At 39.6% G+C, this 18,590-nt stretch overlaps 1 protein-coding gene and 1 pseudogene across 1 annotated transcript; one reads left to right on the top strand and one right to left on the bottom strand.

The window, feature by feature from the left end:
• LOC105035581 (aspartic proteinase 36-like) overlaps positions 1 to 5,479 on the top strand; it is a 32,792-nt pseudogene extending 27,313 nt beyond the window's left edge.
• Positions 5,480 to 7,530: 2,051 nt separating this feature from the next.
• On the bottom strand, positions 7,531 to 10,266 carry LOC105035583 (disease resistance protein RPS2-like). Its single transcript, XM_073247243.1, has 2 exons — positions 10,045 to 10,266; positions 7,531 to 9,988 (listed from the first exon to the last, which is right to left on the bottom strand). Exons 1-2 carry the CDS (start codon positions 10,264 to 10,266, stop codon positions 7,532 to 7,534), a joined length of 2,679 nt encoding a protein of 892 aa, XP_073103344.1. The 3' UTR covers position 7,531.
• Positions 10,267 to 18,590: the final 8,324 nt, after the last annotated feature.

Below are 18,590 nucleotides of genomic sequence, written 5' to 3'. Positions count from 1 at the left end.
TAATGACATGTTACCATTTCTTTTATGTAATACTTTCCCTCCTTGGAATGACATGCACCAAAAACACCATATTGTAGACTTGAAGTTGTTGATTCTTCGTTTCTAAACCAAGTTCTGTAGTGGTTCTAGTTGTCGTTGGAATTTCATATGTTTGGAGGACTTTCTGAATAAAAACTTGATTCTCTTGTATGCTATATCAATTTTCATACAGGCTGTAAGCAAACACTATTGGGTGCTAAAAGTCTTGGTTTCATGTTTGCTATAAATCTGCCCAGCTTGATTGCACTTGTATTATTGCTGAGAAGTCTTGAGGTGCTGTCACTCCAGAGATTTCCTTTTTTTTTTCTTTTTTCAAATTTAATCTTTTCTATGTTTAGGTTGAGAAGGTGATTATTGATACTTCTAAATGTTTTCGATTTCCTTTTACATGTGTACGGTGCTTATAATTTGATTGGAATACATATTTGAGATTGTATTTCGGTCAATAGTAAGCATAAGAACTTCAGAAAGCCTATTATAGTTTAAATACAACTTCTGCAGATGTAATCTCTATAAATCTGATGGTTTTTTGCAAACATTTGATGAGTTGTTATATCTCTTGCTGGACCAGTTGATTCTCATATTCTCAATTTTTGAGGGTTCACAGATCATGAGCAAGCTTCATTCCCTTAAGCAAATCCATGTCCCAGCTCCAATTGACAAAGACATTTGCTTTGCTGGTGCTGGAAGGTAATGCCTGTAATATGACTTTCTTACTCTGAAATGCTTGTAGACATATATTCCTTGTTTTCAGTTCTTAGATATACAACCTTACATGTATGTGCCCAGTGATGTCTCGCAACTCTCAAAAACCTTCCCAGAGGTTGATATGGTATTTGGCAATGGACAAAGGCTGTCACTTTCTCCTGAAAACTACTTGTTCTGGGTAATATTGCAAGCTATTATTAATTTTACTGCCTAGTTGGTAGCACTTGTTTAGCTGCTATCTTGTTATTTGATAATGCTTTGATTCTGAACTGTTTTGATGCAATAGCTGATTCCTTTCTCTTTTCTTTTCATATATTATTCAAAATAAAGCATTCAAAAGTTCAAGGCGCTTATTGCCTGGGAATCTTTCAGAATGGAAAGGATCCAGCAATACTGCTAGGAGGTACGATTGCTTAAATCTTAGAGGAATTTATTTTGTAATAAACTTTTTCTTTCTGATTCTTGCTTATGCCAGCTCCATCTGTAAGTTCTATATAGTTGTAGTGCTGGCACTTCTATATGTTGTCATTGTCAGTACAGTAGTCCCACTTCCTTGTTTTAATAAATCCATGCTGATTTATTTTTCTTTTTCATGCTCAAAAGCCAAGATATGCTACTTATCGTATTGGGGTTCTCATTGACAGGAATTATTGTTTGCAATACTCTGGTAACCTATGATCGTCAGAATCAAACAATTGGGTTTTTGAAAACTAACTGTTCTGAACCATGGGAGAGACTGGGTATCAGTGGGGCTCCTTCATCAGCACCTTTATCTTCATCTAACACAAATTCAACCACAGAAATATCACTAGCGTTGGCTCCTAGTTGACTGCAGGACAATGTTCTATCAGGTTGGTAATCTTCCCACCTGCAAATATATTCATCCAAATTATGCTGGTTTGAAAACTTTTTGGTAATGGTATGAACTGAGTTAAGATCTAGTAATTCCCATAACTGAAACATTCAACTATGCATTTAGGGTAAACAGGAACATGATGGTTTAGTTCTTTATGAAAGAGCTTCTTTCTATGTTGTGTCATTACGTTTCATGCAGTTGATAAATATTCGCTCTTGTATCCATTTAAATCATAGTAACTTTGATCTTCCTTCGCCATTCCATCTTGCTAAGAGTTGTACCCTTTTCTGCTTCTAGCTTTTAGATGTCCTCTAAGATCTCATATGTTTTCTCCCAGATCTTCGAACCACCCACCCTCCTCCAACACCCATGTACCAACTGATCTCTGTCACATTGCACTTGTCCATAAAATCTTGGTTTACAACTACTTGTTCTTAGTTTGTGTGATAACTACACATTCTCCAATGTACTTGTTTCTGGCCCCACACACACACACACACACACACACACACGCATGTGCGCGCTTCATCTCATGAGCTTAGAGTCTTTTATTATAAACTTTCTTAAATATTTAACATAGGGGATCTCATAGTGTCTTATGTCATCCATATCGCTATTTCCTTCGAGCACCAAAAGCAGGTTTTTTAACCTACACTACAGGAGTACACTAATCTGTCTGCTCCACTACTTGATTAAATATGTTTTTCTCTGTCCCTCCATTCTGTATGTATCCAAGATCATGAAGTTGTTGCGCTTAGATACTCTTGGCCATCAGTATTAACTAGGCATTCATTTCATATATATCAAATTCTCAACTATAACAGCCTGCGATATATTTTATCTCAGTTCTTATTTTTAGACTTCTATTCTCTAAAGCTGATGGTTCCAATTGCAAGTTCAGCTCTGTTTGTGTCTTATCATGTCATAGTACAAAATCTACAAATGACATACAACTTGGGACATCCAGAACATCAACTATATGTCTATTAATTTCAAATTAGGATTTTCTCATTTTTGACCACTTTTATATTGGGCTGCCTGACAGGAATCCCATCTTTACAAGTAGGTATGACTGGTGGTATATGATTATTTTGATTTAAGATGTCTTGGGTCTATTCTGTAGTTTTATTTGAAGTAAATTAGGTGAGTAATGCTTTTCATTCAATGAAACGTTATTTGAAGTTTGAGTGCTTTTCACCAAAAATTGTCAATGGAGGAAAGAAATGATGCTGAACTCATGAAGGAGGTAGAGGACATGCAACATAGGCCACATGAGGCCCCTACTCTGGAGAAGGGCTTGGACTTGTAGGAAAAATCCTGAGAGGTAAAACAAAGAAATTTGGGTAGAGATTTTGAGGAGGTTTAAAATTTTTTGTCTTGAAAGAGAATATAGTGATTGATAGAAAGAATCTGCTAAGATGGAATTTTATCGCTGGCAACGAGCAAATGGGAAGCCACAGATAATTCTGTTATGCATTAGTCAACTAGATTAATTATATTTCTATTATGTTGGAAATTTTGTTGAACTATGATTGAAAAAAATTAAGTTCCTCTATAACATAATGCATACGTATACAATTCAAAGTCATATCATTACAACTTTTCTGAACTTAGCATACAACAGTCAGATAAGCTTTTTCTTCTTTCTTGGGGGGAGACAGTCAGATAAGCATTGTTTGTTTATTTCTTTTCAGGTCGATTTCAAGTTGGGCTCATAACATTTGATATGTCTTTGAATGTAACATATGTAGACCTTGAGCCCCATAGTACAGAACTTGCAGAGCTTATTGCCCGTGAGGTAGAACTCAATTCACATCAGGTGAGGTAAAACATGTTCTGGTTTTTAGGTATCATGATATACATTAAATATGCATGTCTATTCTATGTAGTCTAGGCCATGATAACAACATTGATCCTTAAGAAAGTACCAATCTAGTCTTGATCAGGAATGCTGGACGATTTATCCTTATGCTATCTCCAAAATGTTATTTCTAGATGTGCTCTATTTTATTTCAGATTTTTCAAAACTCTCTTTTAACATAGAACAGTCCAAATTTAAATGGTTGCAGATCCATTTGATGAATATTACAGGTAAAGGAAATGATACCCTGACAAGATGGGCTATCTATCCTGCAAGATCTGCTGATATTATTTCAAATACAACAGTAGTGGTAATGTTATCATTTGGCATCTTTTGGTGAATGTAAAAAATCTTGTACAAGCCTAAGATTTAACAGCACTACAATTGTATGCAGGGCGTCATTTCTCACTTAACTGAACACTGTCTTCGTCTTCCAGAAAATTTTGGAAGTTATCAGTTGGTTTGAGTGGAATATTGAACCTTCATCATGAAGGTAGCTAAATCCCAGATTAGTAGTTAATGTATTCATTGTATGCTTTTTAAAATGTCAGTGTACTCAGCGACTTTGTGTAGATAGTTAATGTTTTCACTATTAGGTTTGCTTTTGTTAATGTTTAGCTTCAGAACAAGTATAATGCTTCTCTATCTCATGTTGTTGTAAGCTGTCTCAAGATCTAAGTTATGCATGTTTTCTTCTATTATAGTACAATTGAAAATCATGTTACATGACACATAACCACTGGAGATACACTACTACTGCTGTTTTCAAAAGCAAAGATCAAAGTTACATGAAATTCACCAACCATGCAATAGACTACTTGTAAATTTAATAGATCTGTGTGAAATTCCTTAAATCTACAACATCCTTATAGGAATAAGAGTGATGAATGTATTTATTATGGTCCTTGTAGTCGTGGACTTTATGATGAAAGATATAGAAGAAGAAATGCAATGGCATTGGTGTATCTTTGTTGAAAGATCTAGTAGAAGATGGGGAATGAGATTAGTATATCTTTTTCTCTGTGGCCCTTTTTATAGATTCCAACTTTGCTTAATTTCTAGAAATTCTCTCTTCTTGATTCATTAGAAATTTCATCCATCATCCAAATTGTTGAAATGGAGGATATATATAAAATTTACGTTGTTACGTTGATTACTTAAAGCCTTGTATATCTATCATAACATATAAAGTAAATAGTCATAATTTCTTGTACTAACACTCTAGCTACACTACTATGTGCAGAACATGGTGGCAACAACACTTACTGGCCGTGGTTGTGGGGATCCCTATGGCTATGTTGTTAAGTTTCTCAGCCCTTGTATGGTTCTTCTGGAGGCATAAATTCAAAGGGCCAGAAACATACAGGCCGGTTGATGCTGCTGTTCTGGAATAAGAGCTCCACCCATTGTAAATTATAGCTATCCAATGAAGTGAATATTGAAAATGTCGATTCATTACCAGCAATATTGTCATTTGAATAGCTCACATAATCATACTGAAGCATGTTGCTGGTCGAAGGAGTTTGACAGCCTATTTGTAATACAAGTTCACCCACGGATACCAAGAGAGTGCCTCTTTGTAAAGGGGTGCATCTGAGTTGAAAAACCGTGCAGTAGTATAGATCAAGAACTGTCACTAAGCTGGTGATAGAAAATATATTTTTTTATAATAATTTTGTTAAAAAAGTATGTGCAAAGGTGTAATGACGGATATGGAAATTTAATGTATAATAAGATGTTTTACATTGGATTGAGGGCTTGAGGTGAGCAAATTTTTTTCAGCTACTATGATGAGCTTGTGTCACCACGGAGTATTAGCTGAGAAAGCGCTAGCTCTCGTCTCTTAGATGAAAGTTCAGAAGTTTGATTCTAGTTTTCACATGGCGATCGGCTACCTTTCAACTGGCATTGATGTAAAAGAGTTTAGCATGTGTACACCGTGCAAATATATATTTTATGTATTTATTCTTCAAAAATCATTATTTGTATGTATACTCTTGAATTTATCCTGCTTTTACAATAGTTCGTTTTGTGTTAGATTGTTGGGTTATGGTGTTAAAATAATTGTTTTTTTGGTAAAGGTTAAAATAATTGTTTTAAGTCATATGACAAGTGCTCAGCCATCAAGCTAGTCATGCTATTACTTGGTTGCCACTTTATATCAATAATTTGTTTTGCTTATTCATGGGAATTCGGACAATTTGATACATATTAAGATATTTTATAGTTTGAAATATTTCTACAAAAATAAGTCATTTTCTGTTTGATAAAAAATAAGTTTTAAATACACTTTGTTTTATTCTATTTTAATATAAGCTATCCACGGGAAAAGTCCAAAAGACTTTGATTTCTCTTTGGACAATCATTGTCATAGGATGCTCATATGAATTCAAATTGATCAACAAATTAGTTAATATTTTAATATTGATTAAAATAGTTTTTTCAGTATAAATATTTTGAAATATTTATTTGATATGAAAATATTTAGTATTCAGTTAAATTGACTCACTTCTAATTACATATCCTTATGATAATATAATAATAAACAAATATTACAAAATTATAAATAAAAAATTATAATAAAATAATATTAATTAAATATATTAGCTATTATATAATATATTATACAATAATATGGTAATTATGATAAAATATTTTCAATAACATATTAAACTAATTTTAAAAATTAGAGCGAAATAAAGTTTGATTGCATATAAATATCAATTTATTTTAAAATTATTGTTAAAATAGTTAATATATTAATATTAATATTTATATATGATTTTTTTTAAAATATTGAAAATTTAATAATTTATGATTACATTATTTATGCTATAACGAAAACTTAATGATAATATTTTATATAAAAAATTTATTAATATTTTTTTAAAATAATTTTTAGTTTTCTATATTTTAATACAAACTCAGTCGAAACAGCTATAACCTGAAGAAAAATTATCTATAAGTCTTTAAATGGATCCAAAATTACTTTTAAGTCTTTGGACTTTTCAAGTTGAATAAGAAATTTTTGAAATATTAAGAAGTTATTTCTAGGTTCTTGTCGTTCATACAAATTGGTTATACAGGTCCATGTTCAAATTATGTCGATTTATGTTCAAGTTACATAGGTTTATATTCAGGTTACACAGGTTATCTAATTTTAATATCTGGTTATGCACATTCATGTTCAGGTTATACAGGTATATATCTTGGTTACACAGAAATAACTCTTTAGTATTTTAAAGATTTTTTATTCAATTTGAAAAGTCTAGGGATTTAAAAATAATTTCGGATCTATCTAGGGATATATAGATAATTTTTTCTAATTTGAATGAGTAGGTCAACATCGATGTGGGTTTACTATGCCTTAAATCTATGATGGAGCTTGTGCGAGCACACTGCAAAAGCAAAATATCATATTCTTGATTTAGTTGGTTGTCGAGATTATCTATACTTGAAGTTTATATTGATTTCGAAGAACAATACCCAAAACTTTCATATGAATGCCAATAAACAAATGGTTAGGTTTATTTTTATTTAGATTATGACAAAGTATTATCATTTTTAATTGTTAATCCCCTTGCTCTGAGATATTCAAAAATTTCAAAAATTGGTTGTCAAGACAATGTTTAATTATTAATCCCCATGCTTTGTAATGGTATCCCTCTCAAGATTGCGAGTGGTGACCGATAGAACCATTTCAACCATGATACAGGACACTGGCAAACAACATTTTATGGATCACAAATACCTAGGGGTCTACGCTAACATAGACTTTAAATGGCGCGAAGCTACACAGTGGAATACCAAGGAAAGCAAACACAAGCAGGAATGCAAAGTGCAATGGTGCTTGGAACGCACAAGCAAAAAGAAAAGAAACGAATAAAAAAAAAAAAAAAAAAGGACGCCAGCGCAACAATAAGACTACATGAGTTACATCCTTCTGAAAAAATATTCGTTGCAACGGTGACACCATATCAAATTTATAACAAATCAATAAAAAATTTTATATTTCATCAATTATCACGTATTACATCGATTTTCATGGATAATATCCCACATTATCCTTATATTTCACTCATTTGTATCGCAGCAAACATTGTTTTTCTCAATAGTCCTCGAAAATCCAGCCCCCGTCTGAAACAGGGTCGGAGGGAAGATTCAAGGTCGCCGTCGTTCCACTCTAACCTATCCCACCAGTCCCGCTCACCCTCAATGCGTAAATTGTTTTTGGGCGTCTCCGAGTTGAAAGGTAGGCTCCTGAGAGCTGGACAATCTATCACAAGCAGAAGTTCCAACGAAGGGAACGTGGACTGACTGCGACAGATGGCGGTCAAATTTGGCAGCTGCATCAATTTGATCGTCTTGAGGCTGGGAAAGGCCAGATCGGTCGCAGCATCTGCGTCATCCGCATCATCGATCACTCGCTCCATCTGCCTGCAAGCGTGCAGTTCAAGATGCTCTAGGTACTCGAGCTTGAGAACCCATGTAACATTCTCCAGCTTGTCGCAGCCAATTATTCTCAGGATAGAAAGTGTTGGAAAATAAGTCGAAGGATGCAATCCCCTCCAACTGATTTTCTTTAATTCTTTGAGTCGGACTAGTGCCAATATCTCCAGCTTCGGAAGACGCCAGTTCCGATTGACAATATCACCACCATGCCCTGCAGTCTCCCTCCCCTTTTCCATTATCAGCTCCTCCAGGGTCTCACAGTCTTCAATCGTCAGCTGCTGAAGGCTTGACGACATGTTGTGGCTGCTGAGGAAATTCGATAGCAACAGCTGGTCATCAGGGTGGCGCAAGTCGAGCAGGTTCCTTATGCGCAGGCGCCACATCATCACATGGTGCAGTTGGGAAAGCCGTTCGATAGCCTCAACTGTTTCCACGGTGATTCCGAGAGCTTTCAAGCCATGAGTCAGGGTCTCAAATTCTACCCAATGCTCATACCGAGTTTCGTTCATGTAGAGCACCTCTAGAATCGATAGTTTTGATATCACCCCGGGCGGTATCTCGGTGAGATGCTGTAGACCTCTCAGAAGAAGGAATTTCAATTTTGTGAGAGATCTTAAGCTCTCGGGCAGACTCGTGACATCAGTAAATGACAAATTGAGGTATTGAAGATTTTCTGCTCGGCTAATTTCGGGTGGGAGCTTAATGATTCGGGTGCCGGATAGATCCAAGTAACTTAAGGCAGGAAAGGAAACAAAGAAATTACTAGGTATAAGCTTCAAATGCCAGTTTTGTGGAAGCATCAGGGTCACCAGGTTGCGACACTCTGGAGGAGCGCCAGGGAATTCTTTGATCTCACTTTGGATTATAGAAACCTGCTCCGCCGTTGCCCAAACATTCAAATCAGCTGGGCTTCTGCAGAATGTGGCACCACTTTGCACAATCAACTTCTGATTATTTTCGTCTCCGTCGGAGGCTATCCACCGTGCCATGTCTCCGACGATATCATGCATTTGCACCTCATCGTCTTCGTTGAACCCAGGCTCTAGCAAACAAGCGGATTTTAGTTTTCCTATGATAGCATGCCCGCGGTCGTAGGCCTCGTTGATGTCGTTGAAGCCGCCGACATCTATCAGCCCATGCCCCATCCAGCACTCGATGAGATCAGTTTTCTTCATAGAAAAATCTTCCGGCCACAACGCGCACAGCAAGAAAAACTTTCTTATAGCATCGTCTGGCAAATAATCATAGCTAAGCTTCAGTCTGGGAAACAAGTCCTCGTCCTTTTCTGGGATCTCAGGAAACTTGGACCTCCGCAGTAGTGCGATGGCATCTTGCCACTCGTTGGGAGTCTTCCTCGTTGACATGGCCTTCCCGACGACTGTGAGAGCCAAGGGCAATCCATGACACTCCTTGACCACTTGGCGTGCAAGGCTCTGTATTCTTGGATGAGACTTGAGCGCGTCTGGGCCGACCATATCCTGGAACAACTGCCATGCGTCCTGTTGCTCCAAACAGTTTATCTTGATCTTCTTGTGGGCTCCCATGGAGCCACACACCTGCTCCGTCCGTGTGGTAAACACCACCTTATGCTTGTGCTGGCCGGTGGGTCTTCTGGAAGGAATGGGAACCCCAACGGCCCCCAAATCCACCTTGTCCCATAGGTCGTCCAGCAGCAACAAGAAGTTCTTAAACTTCAGGTGGTTGAAGATTGCAGTGGCTTGTTCGCTTTCGTGTTCATTATCCGGTGAAGGCATCCCCAGCCTCTTGGCTATTTCCTTTTGAAGCTTGGTCACTGTATAGTCTTTGGAGACTGTTGCCCAGATCACATGATGGAACATAGCTCTTCGTTGGCCGCCGAGCACTGAATTGCTGCTGTTACCTTCTTGGAGGGAGAGAAAATCGACCTTGTTGATGGAATGCAAGAGGGAGGTCTTGCCTACCCCCCCCATGCCCCATATCCCAATGATGCCCACCTGGTCATCATTGAGATATCTGAGAACCTCCTCTAGATTTGACTCCCTTCCTACGAGCTCCGATGTGTGAGGCATCTCCTGGCCGGAGGCGGAGGCAATCTGGCAGTAAGGACCTCAAGACTGATAATTTGTTCTTTCAGGGCCTCCACCCTTGCCTCCTTGAGGATAGCCCTCCGGTTGATACACAAAAAATTGATGGAGCAGCCACCAAGACATCTGCTCCGTTCGTAGTCGTCTACTATTCTAGCCACCTCCCCTTCGATGGATGATACGTTGTCCAGCAAGTACCTCACCTGCTGGAGGCACGTTTCCCCCTGTAGCTCGAGAGAGGACACACGGTTATTCACATCATTCCGGATGGCCTCCAGTTGCCGCATGGCCTCTCTCAGAACCCTGATATTGTTTTCAGGGTTTGAAAAATATCCACGACGCTGTGAAATGGCATTCCATACCTTTAATATGAGCTCGGTTAGATCTATGTTACAAGTTCCCATGAGGGGATGCCGTTGAGAATTAATGCCTCAGGAATAGCAAAAAGAATAGAGATAGATAGATAGATAGAGGGAGAGAGAGACAGGGAGGAGGAAAATAAATCTCTGGATCACGGAGGACGAGACGGTAGAGAGGGCAATCGCATCGAAGAGAGAGGATATGATAAGAGTGCCAATGATGCAAGGTAGCGGTGTTCGAATAAAAAAAAGCTTGTGCAAAAGCAATGCATCACAGAAGCTAGCCACTGGCGTGGCAAAGAGGGACGGAATAAAAAATAATAAAAAAAAAGGTTATGCAAACATGATGCCGTTAGAGGTACATGCATATGCAACATCATGACACGTAAATGATTATAATTTTTTTGAAAAGATGTATAATTTTTTAAATTTTAGATTAAACACATTTTTATATTACTGTTTTTATCCATGACTCTATTTAATTGTAAGGGATTAAGTTCAACTAAAAAAATCATGTGAATATAATAATTCTAACTAAAGAAGAAAAGTTGAGAAGATGTCAAGAAAATATTTATTTTTTTATGAGAGATGTGGAGTTGGAGTACTCACAGCACACAGAGAGAGAGAGAGAGAGCATTATAGTTCGGACTAAGGTGCACATATATGGTAACCAAAGAAGAGACTTCTATAATAATTTTTTTCTTCTCGGGTTGTGAGGTGAGGCTTCAGGAGGTCTCATGAATCTGACATCAAAATTTTTCCATTATATATTATCATTAAAATTTAATTAATATATCAGTACATCAGTAAATAATTATGTTAAATTAGAGAAGGATGGTTCTCAATCACCGTCTTTGAATAGTAAAACCACTGATCATATAAAATATAAAGTGTGGCATTTCAAATCCACTCAACCCGAAAAAGCTAGGTAGAAGGTAGTGGCGTCCTAAATAAGAAAAGTGCAGAACGTATGATAGAAAGTAGCAGTGCTGACAAAGGTGGATGGAATTAAAAAAAAAAAAAAAGTTATGCAAATGTAATGCTCATTTGGTGTACATGTATATACAAGTTCATGGGACATGAGTGATTATGATTTTTTTTTTTGAAAAAATATATATATTTTTAATTTTAGATTTAACACAATTTTGTATTGCTATTTTTATCCCTGGCTCTATCTAATTGCAAGTGATTAAATTCAACTAAATAACTTATGCATATATGAAAAATCTAATTAAAAATTAAAAAATATCAAGAGAGAGAGAGAGAGAGAGAGAGAGAGAGAGAGTAGTTCGAGCTAACATGCATATAGTGAAGGAATTTCTATAATAATTTTTTAAATAAATTATGTTTTTGATTTCTGAACTAAATTAAATTTTTTAAAATAATTTTTAAATTATAAAAATTAAAATTTAGTCTCTGAACTATCTGAACTAGTTTAATATTACTCTCAGACATAATTTTAATAATTTTATTTTATTGAAAGTCCGATGTAACAACCTCCAATGCTTATATGGAGTATCCTTTACTCACATGGACCAACCAGCACTAACACAGCTTAAAATATTTTGAAAAAATACTACTGATGTGGCTAAAATTTTTAACTTCAAAAAAAAAATTCTTTTTCCTGCACATACCGGGCACTGTCTTTTTCCCCAATTCCCCTAAAATCCATCAAATGTTATCTCAGCCCTTTATCTCTCCTCTTTCCATCACTTTCTCTCCGATTTCATGAATAAATCCAGTGATAGCCTCCACATGGTGCGTGAAGAATCATAAGATCCTGACCCTCCTCATGATCCGCATCCGAGAATCTACCTCCATGCTACCCTCGACGATGGCAGCATCGGAAAGGAGAAGGAGTCGACGGTGCCGACAAAGATGGATGGAATTAAAAAAAAAAAGTTATGCAAATGTAATGCCCATTTGGGGGGGTGTGTGTATTTATGAGACATGAGTGGTTATGATTTTTTTGAAAACATATATAATTTTTTAAATTTTAGATTTAACATATTTTTGTATTGCTATTTTTATCCATGGCTTTACTAATTGCAAGAGACTAAGTTCAATCAAGAAAGCTTTGCATAAGTAAAAATGTAATTAAAGAAAAAAAATTTAAAAATATCAAAAGAAATAATTATTTTTTTTATGAGAGGTGGAGCTAGAGTGCTCATCACCAGGAAAAAAAAAAAAGATAAAGAGAGGAGAGAACATTATAGTTTGAGCTAATGGCATATGTTAACACATGATAAAGAAAGGAGAGACTACTATAATTTCTTTTCTTTGGCTTGTGAAGTGAGGCTGCAGGATAGTTAATGCACGAATTTGATATCAAGTTAACACTGTTTCATTACGTATTATTATCAAAAATTAATTAATATATTTGTAAATTAGTGGATAACTATGTTAAATCAGGGATGCGTTAGTTCTCAGTCACCATCGTTGAGTTGTACCGCCATCAATGATATAAAATGTGGCACACCAAATCCACTCAACCATGAAACATTATGTAATTTATGGACTCATTTATTATAAAAGCAAGAAAGTAAAACTCATAAGTTACTGATTAGGGTATGATGTCTTTTAAAATAATAGAGTCATGGCCAGGTTTGAATAGATTTCATTTAACAGCCTGTCCACATATACTGTAGCTTTTTTAAAATTTTTGGTAGAATATTGTTGCACTGTTTTTTTTTTTTTAAATTTTTTTACAGCACCCTTTCGGGCCATAGAACGAGGGAGGGGTAAGTACTGATACCTCCCGACTACCGAGCCACGCTGGATGTATTTGCTCAAGTTACCAAAGTCTTACCAACGAAAAATAAGAAATATTTGAACGATTTAGACAAAAATTCATGCCATCTCGCAAAGCCGCAAAAATAAAAACTATTTATTATATTGAGAAAAATTTCGGTCAGAATAAGCCAAACATTTTTTTACTATCTTAATGACATATAATTCTTAATGACCGTCTTTTCTTATCATAATTTTTTAAATTTTTGATATAATATAGACATATTTTTTTTAGCTATATTAAGATTTGATGTCTCGAGATTTGGTTCACATTGAGCTCACAGTAAGGTCCGCGACGACGAATAGAGTCCAACTAGCCCAAAATCAGTCCAAACGGAGATCGAATGAAAGAGATACACTTGGTAGAAGATGGCATGGCAATCAGAGTGGCAAAGGCTGCGATGATGCGACCGTGCACGGCAGCGTGCGGCCTGACAACGAGCGCATAGACATGCGGGCACATGTGGTGCGCGGCCCAAGCTCGGGCGCATGCTGTGCAGCTCGCGTGTGAGTTTTTTCCATATAGTCCATACGCAGTGCGTGGACCGATGGTCCACAGGGATCCACGTGAACTGAGAGAGCATTTTTCCTTGGTTTTTCATTGTCCACGATGGATCGGTAGGAGTTTTTCTATGGTTTTTCATAGTCTACGGTATTTTTCGTGGATCGATTGCACAATCGGATGGCCTGGAGAGTTGTCGGTCTTGATCTGATGGTTTAGGGACGTGTTTGGGTGCTGTGAGGAGTCCACGACTCTTATTTCTGCTCGAATTCAGGGCTTTAAAGCTCCTTTTCACAGAACAGAGACGTTAATAGTGGTTAGTTGTTCAGCAGAGGACCCAGAGCAACAGCACAGACGAGGCACCGATAGAAAGCAAGAGCAGAGTGCTTCAAGCAGACTGTCAGGTAGCGGATAGTGGTCGTTTTAGGGGTTTAGGAGGATCTTCCTAGAGAGAACTTTTGTAAGGAAGAGCTTCTTGTGAAGGAGAGATTAGATGTACGAGAGTTGAGAGTGTGATCTACTCTTATCATTTTTTTTCTTTTCTCATAGTGAAGCTTGTATGTCTTGTGGAGGTGAGTTTTTTTGGCTGATCTACATATTTAATTGTGTTTCTATTTTATTTTTTCTTTCTTTCAGCTGCGATGTATGGTATTAAAAAAATCCTGTGAAGGTGGTGTTCTGACCAGACATCCCTAACAACTGGTATCAAAGCAAAATGATACCAGGATGCAGATTGCGGTAATGGTAAGCAAGATTGAAAATGAAGAAGACAGGATCAATCAAGATAGAGATCAATAGATTTGATGGAAAGAGCAATTTCTCCTTGTGGTAGGAAAAGGTGAAGGACGTGCTCATCCAGCAAGGATTAATCGATATCCTCTTATGTGAGAAGAATCCAACTACCATAAAGGTGCAGGTTTAGAGGCAGCTCCAAATACAGGTGGTGGGTACCATCCATATGTACCTAGCGGATGAGGTAGTGATCTATGTGCTTGGCGAAACTTTTCCGACAGTGCTGTGGTTGAAGCTCGAGAAGTTGTGTATGGCGAAGTCACTCACCAACACTCTTTTTTTCTAGAGGCAGTTCTACCAGCTGTAGATGACTGAGGGACAGAACGTGCAGAAGCATCTCAACCACTTCTAGAAGATCTTCATCGAGCTCCTCAACATTAGCGAGAAAGTTGAGGAGAAGACTAGGGCGCTGGTCTTATTAGCATCGCTTCTTCTTTCGTATGAGTCCTTGGTGATTGCTTTTCTAGTGGAGAAGAGCACTATCAAGATGGACGAGATCACCGCGGTGATTCTTCAGAACGAGATTCTCAAGAGGAAAAATCCAGCTTCGAGCTCAGGTGGCAGCTTAGCTTTGGAGGTTTTTGAAGAAATAGGAGGCGGTAGATGGAGTGATAGGAGATCGCAACGAGGACGGTCCAAGTCCAGAACAAGAAACTTGAGCAAGACCAAATATTATCGATGTGAAGAGTTGGGGCATCTAGCTAGAGATTGCTCTCAACTTAGAGATCGGACGATGGCTACTGAGCCACGGTCAGTAGCAAGTCAGAGGGTGATGCCCTAGAGATATCTGACAAGGTATCTACTTTTTTTCAACAGTGAATTTTAGATTTTGTATGCACCTATCATATATATTATAGAGAGGAGCAGTTTGACTTTCTGGAGAATAGTGAGGGCACTATTTATCTGTCGGATGGATCAAACTGTGCGATTGGAGGCATCAAAATGGTTAGCTGGAGGACACATGATGGTGTAGTGAGGAGATTGGGGGAGGTCCGATACATACGTGATTTCAGGTGAAATCTTATCTCAATGAGTAGACTGGATTTGAGAGGCTACAGAACGGTAGCTGATGAAGGAATCCTGAAAGTGTTGCGTTGCAATAGGATTATTCTGGAGGAAAAGAAGAGGACGAGAGGATATTACTACTTGGCGGAGAGCCTAGTGTGAGGTGGAGCTTTAGGAGCTAGGAGGAGCCCAGAGCGAGGTGGAGCTCCAGGTGGAGGTGGGTCGGGCATGAGACGCAAGACTCAGAAAGATAAGAGGTGATATCGCAAGGTGAGGTTACTATTGCCGCAGGATGATACCTCGAGCAGGTTTCAGGTTAGGAGGAGCATAGCATATGATGGAGATGGGATCGAGTGACCTGTCTCGACTCTCATGTCTGCCTATCCATGATTAACTGACGATTGTCCTAAGGCATGGGGGCGAGGAGATTCAGAAGCTCTCAGAGTTAGGAGGAGATCGAATATCGAGTCGAGATAGAGATTGTTACGATTTGACACCTCGAGATTTGATCCATACTGAGCCCACAGCGAGGTCCGTGATGATGAACGAAGTCCAATGAGCCCAAGATCAGCCCAAACGAAGATCAGATGAAGGAGATACGCTTGATAGAAGATGGCACAGAAATCAGAGTGGTGGAGGCCGTGGTGGCGCGACCACGTGCGACAGCACGCGGCCCGACCGCGAGAGCACAGACTCGTGGGTGCATGCTCCATGGCCCATGTGTGAGTTTTTTCCACATGGTCCATTGGGACCCGCATGGATCAAGAGGGCATTTCCGCTTGGTTTCTCGCGATCCACGGTGGACCGGTAAGCATTTTCTATGGTTTCTCATGGTCTACAGTATTTTTCGTGGACCAATTACGCGATCGGACGGCCTAGAGCGTTGCCGGTCTTGATCTGATGGTTCAGAGATGTGTTTAAGTGCTGTATGGAGTCCATGACTCATCTTTCCGCTCGAATTCAGGGCTTTAAAGCCCTTATTCACAGAACAGAGACGTCAATAATGGTTGGTTGTTCGACAGAGGACCCAGAGTAGCAGCACAGGTGCACAGGTGAGGCACCGACAGAGAGTAGGAGCAGGATGCTTCAGACGGACTATCAGGTTCCGGACAGCGATCGCTTCAGGAGTTCATGGGAGTCTTTCTAGAGAGAGAGCTTTTGTGAGGGAGAGCTTCTTGTGAAGGAGAGGTTGGATATACGAGAGTTGAGGATGTGGTCTCACTTTGTATTTTTTTTTTTCTCATAGAGATTTGATTGTGTTTCTATTTTATTTCTTCCTTCTTCCTGCTACGATGTATGGTATCGAAAAGATTCTGTGAAAATATTGTTTTGGTTAGATATCCCCAACAAGCTGAATCTTTTTGTAGAGTTTCGGTGCATAAAAAATAAGTATTTTTTTTATCAAAAAAAAATGAATACTATACTAACATAAGAAAGCACTCCAGAAAGAAAGATTTCAGTTTTGCTATAAAAACGGAAATTACTTATTCACACTAGCAGGTGTTTTGGACTGAGTCAAGCACCGTCAGGTCCCAGTCCTCGTCCGTCAGTTAATAGAGCCATCAAAGTTCGACCAGACTCCGTTTAATGATCTATGCACGTGGCATCGGAGGATTGGTATGCCATTCGAATTAGCACGTCAATTGGATGTCTTACTTCCTGCGTGCGAATGGATAAGGCTAAACGTTTTCCACTAAAAATGAAAAAGTGGGACACGGGGTCAATTGCTGCCATACCTGACCTGGTAGCATCGCCGACCTTGGATAACCCGAGCTAATGAACCGTCTTTCACATGTGCCGATCATTGGATCACATCCTGCACAGCTATCAAAGCATTCTAGATTTTTTTGCATAGACCTCGTTGTGACCGATGCACAATCCAATGGTGGATTCGTGCAAAGGAAAGGGCTTTTTTTTTTTTTTTGGCATTAAATGATACAATCCTTGCGTGCAAATAGACAAGACTAAATGTTTTTTCTACCGTAGACTCATTTGGCTTGCAGGAATTGTAGGAAATGTTGGGTGGATGTCTGGCCAGGACACCACCTCCCAAGACCCTTTCAGTACCACGCGATGCAGCAGGAAGAAAGAAGAAACAAAACAGAAGAAAAACAATCAAAATACGTGGATCAGCCACAAAAGGGCTCGCCTCCACGGGGCATGCAAACTTCACTATGAAAAGAAAATTTTACAAGAGGAGACCTCATCCTCAACCCTTGTACACCCAATTCTCTCTCACATGAAGTTCCCCTCACAAAAGCTCTCTCTCTCTTGGAGACCCCCTGAACCCCTGAAGAGCCTGGCGACCGCTGTCCAGGAGCCTCCTGCTCCTTCTCTCACAGCGCCTCACGCCTCTCTCTCTCTCCTCGGTTCGTACGGCGGCGAGAAACCAAACCCCCCGTTCTCTGCTGTGTCTCAGGCCTTTTAAAGCCTTAAACATAGGTTAGAGAGTGATTAGGAATCCTTAATCAAGCCAAATCACGTCCCAAGCCGTCCGATCAACACCGGGAGCTCTCTGGACCCTTAGATCGCGCTCCGGTCCACGGAATAGGGCCGTGGACCGCGAGAATCGAGTGGGAAACGTCCACGCGGTCCACAGGCCGCGCCGTGGACCACCCGGTCCACGGTGGACCGGGAATGGGCCAGCAGGCTGCTGGGTCGCGCGTCCCGCGCGGGCCTGGGCCTGGGTCGCGCGTCCCGCGCGGGCCTGGGCCTGGGACGCGCGTCCCGCGCGGGCCTGGGTCCCGCGTCCCGCCCGGGCCTGGGTCCCGCGTCCCACGCGGGCCAGCGGGCCTGGGACGCGCGTCCCGCGCGCCGCCGCCTGCGGCCGCGCCGCTGCCGCCCGCCGCCGGTCGCCGGCGGTCCTCCGCCGTCTCGATTCTCGTGCCGACTTCGAAAGCTCGTATCTCCTCCATCCGAGCTCCGTTTCAGGTGATCTTGGTCTCGTTGGACTCCATTTTTCGCCGCGAACCTCGCTGTGGGCTCAATGTGGGCTGAATCTCGAGGCGTCAAATCCTAACAATCTCCACCTCGACTCGATATTCGGCCTCCTCCAAACTCCGAGAGCTTCTGGATCTCCTCGCCCCCATGCCCTGGGGCAATCGCCTGCTGATCATGGATGGGCAAACATGGGAGTCGAGCCAGGCTGCTCGATCCCATCTCC

The sequence above is a fragment of the Elaeis guineensis genome, chromosome 13 (genome assembly GCF_000442705.2).
Source record: "Elaeis guineensis isolate ETL-2024a chromosome 13, EG11, whole genome shotgun sequence".
NCBI classification, from domain to species: domain Eukaryota; kingdom Viridiplantae; phylum Streptophyta; class Magnoliopsida; order Arecales; family Arecaceae; genus Elaeis; species Elaeis guineensis.
This window is presented reverse-complemented; position numbering and strand designations above follow the sequence as displayed.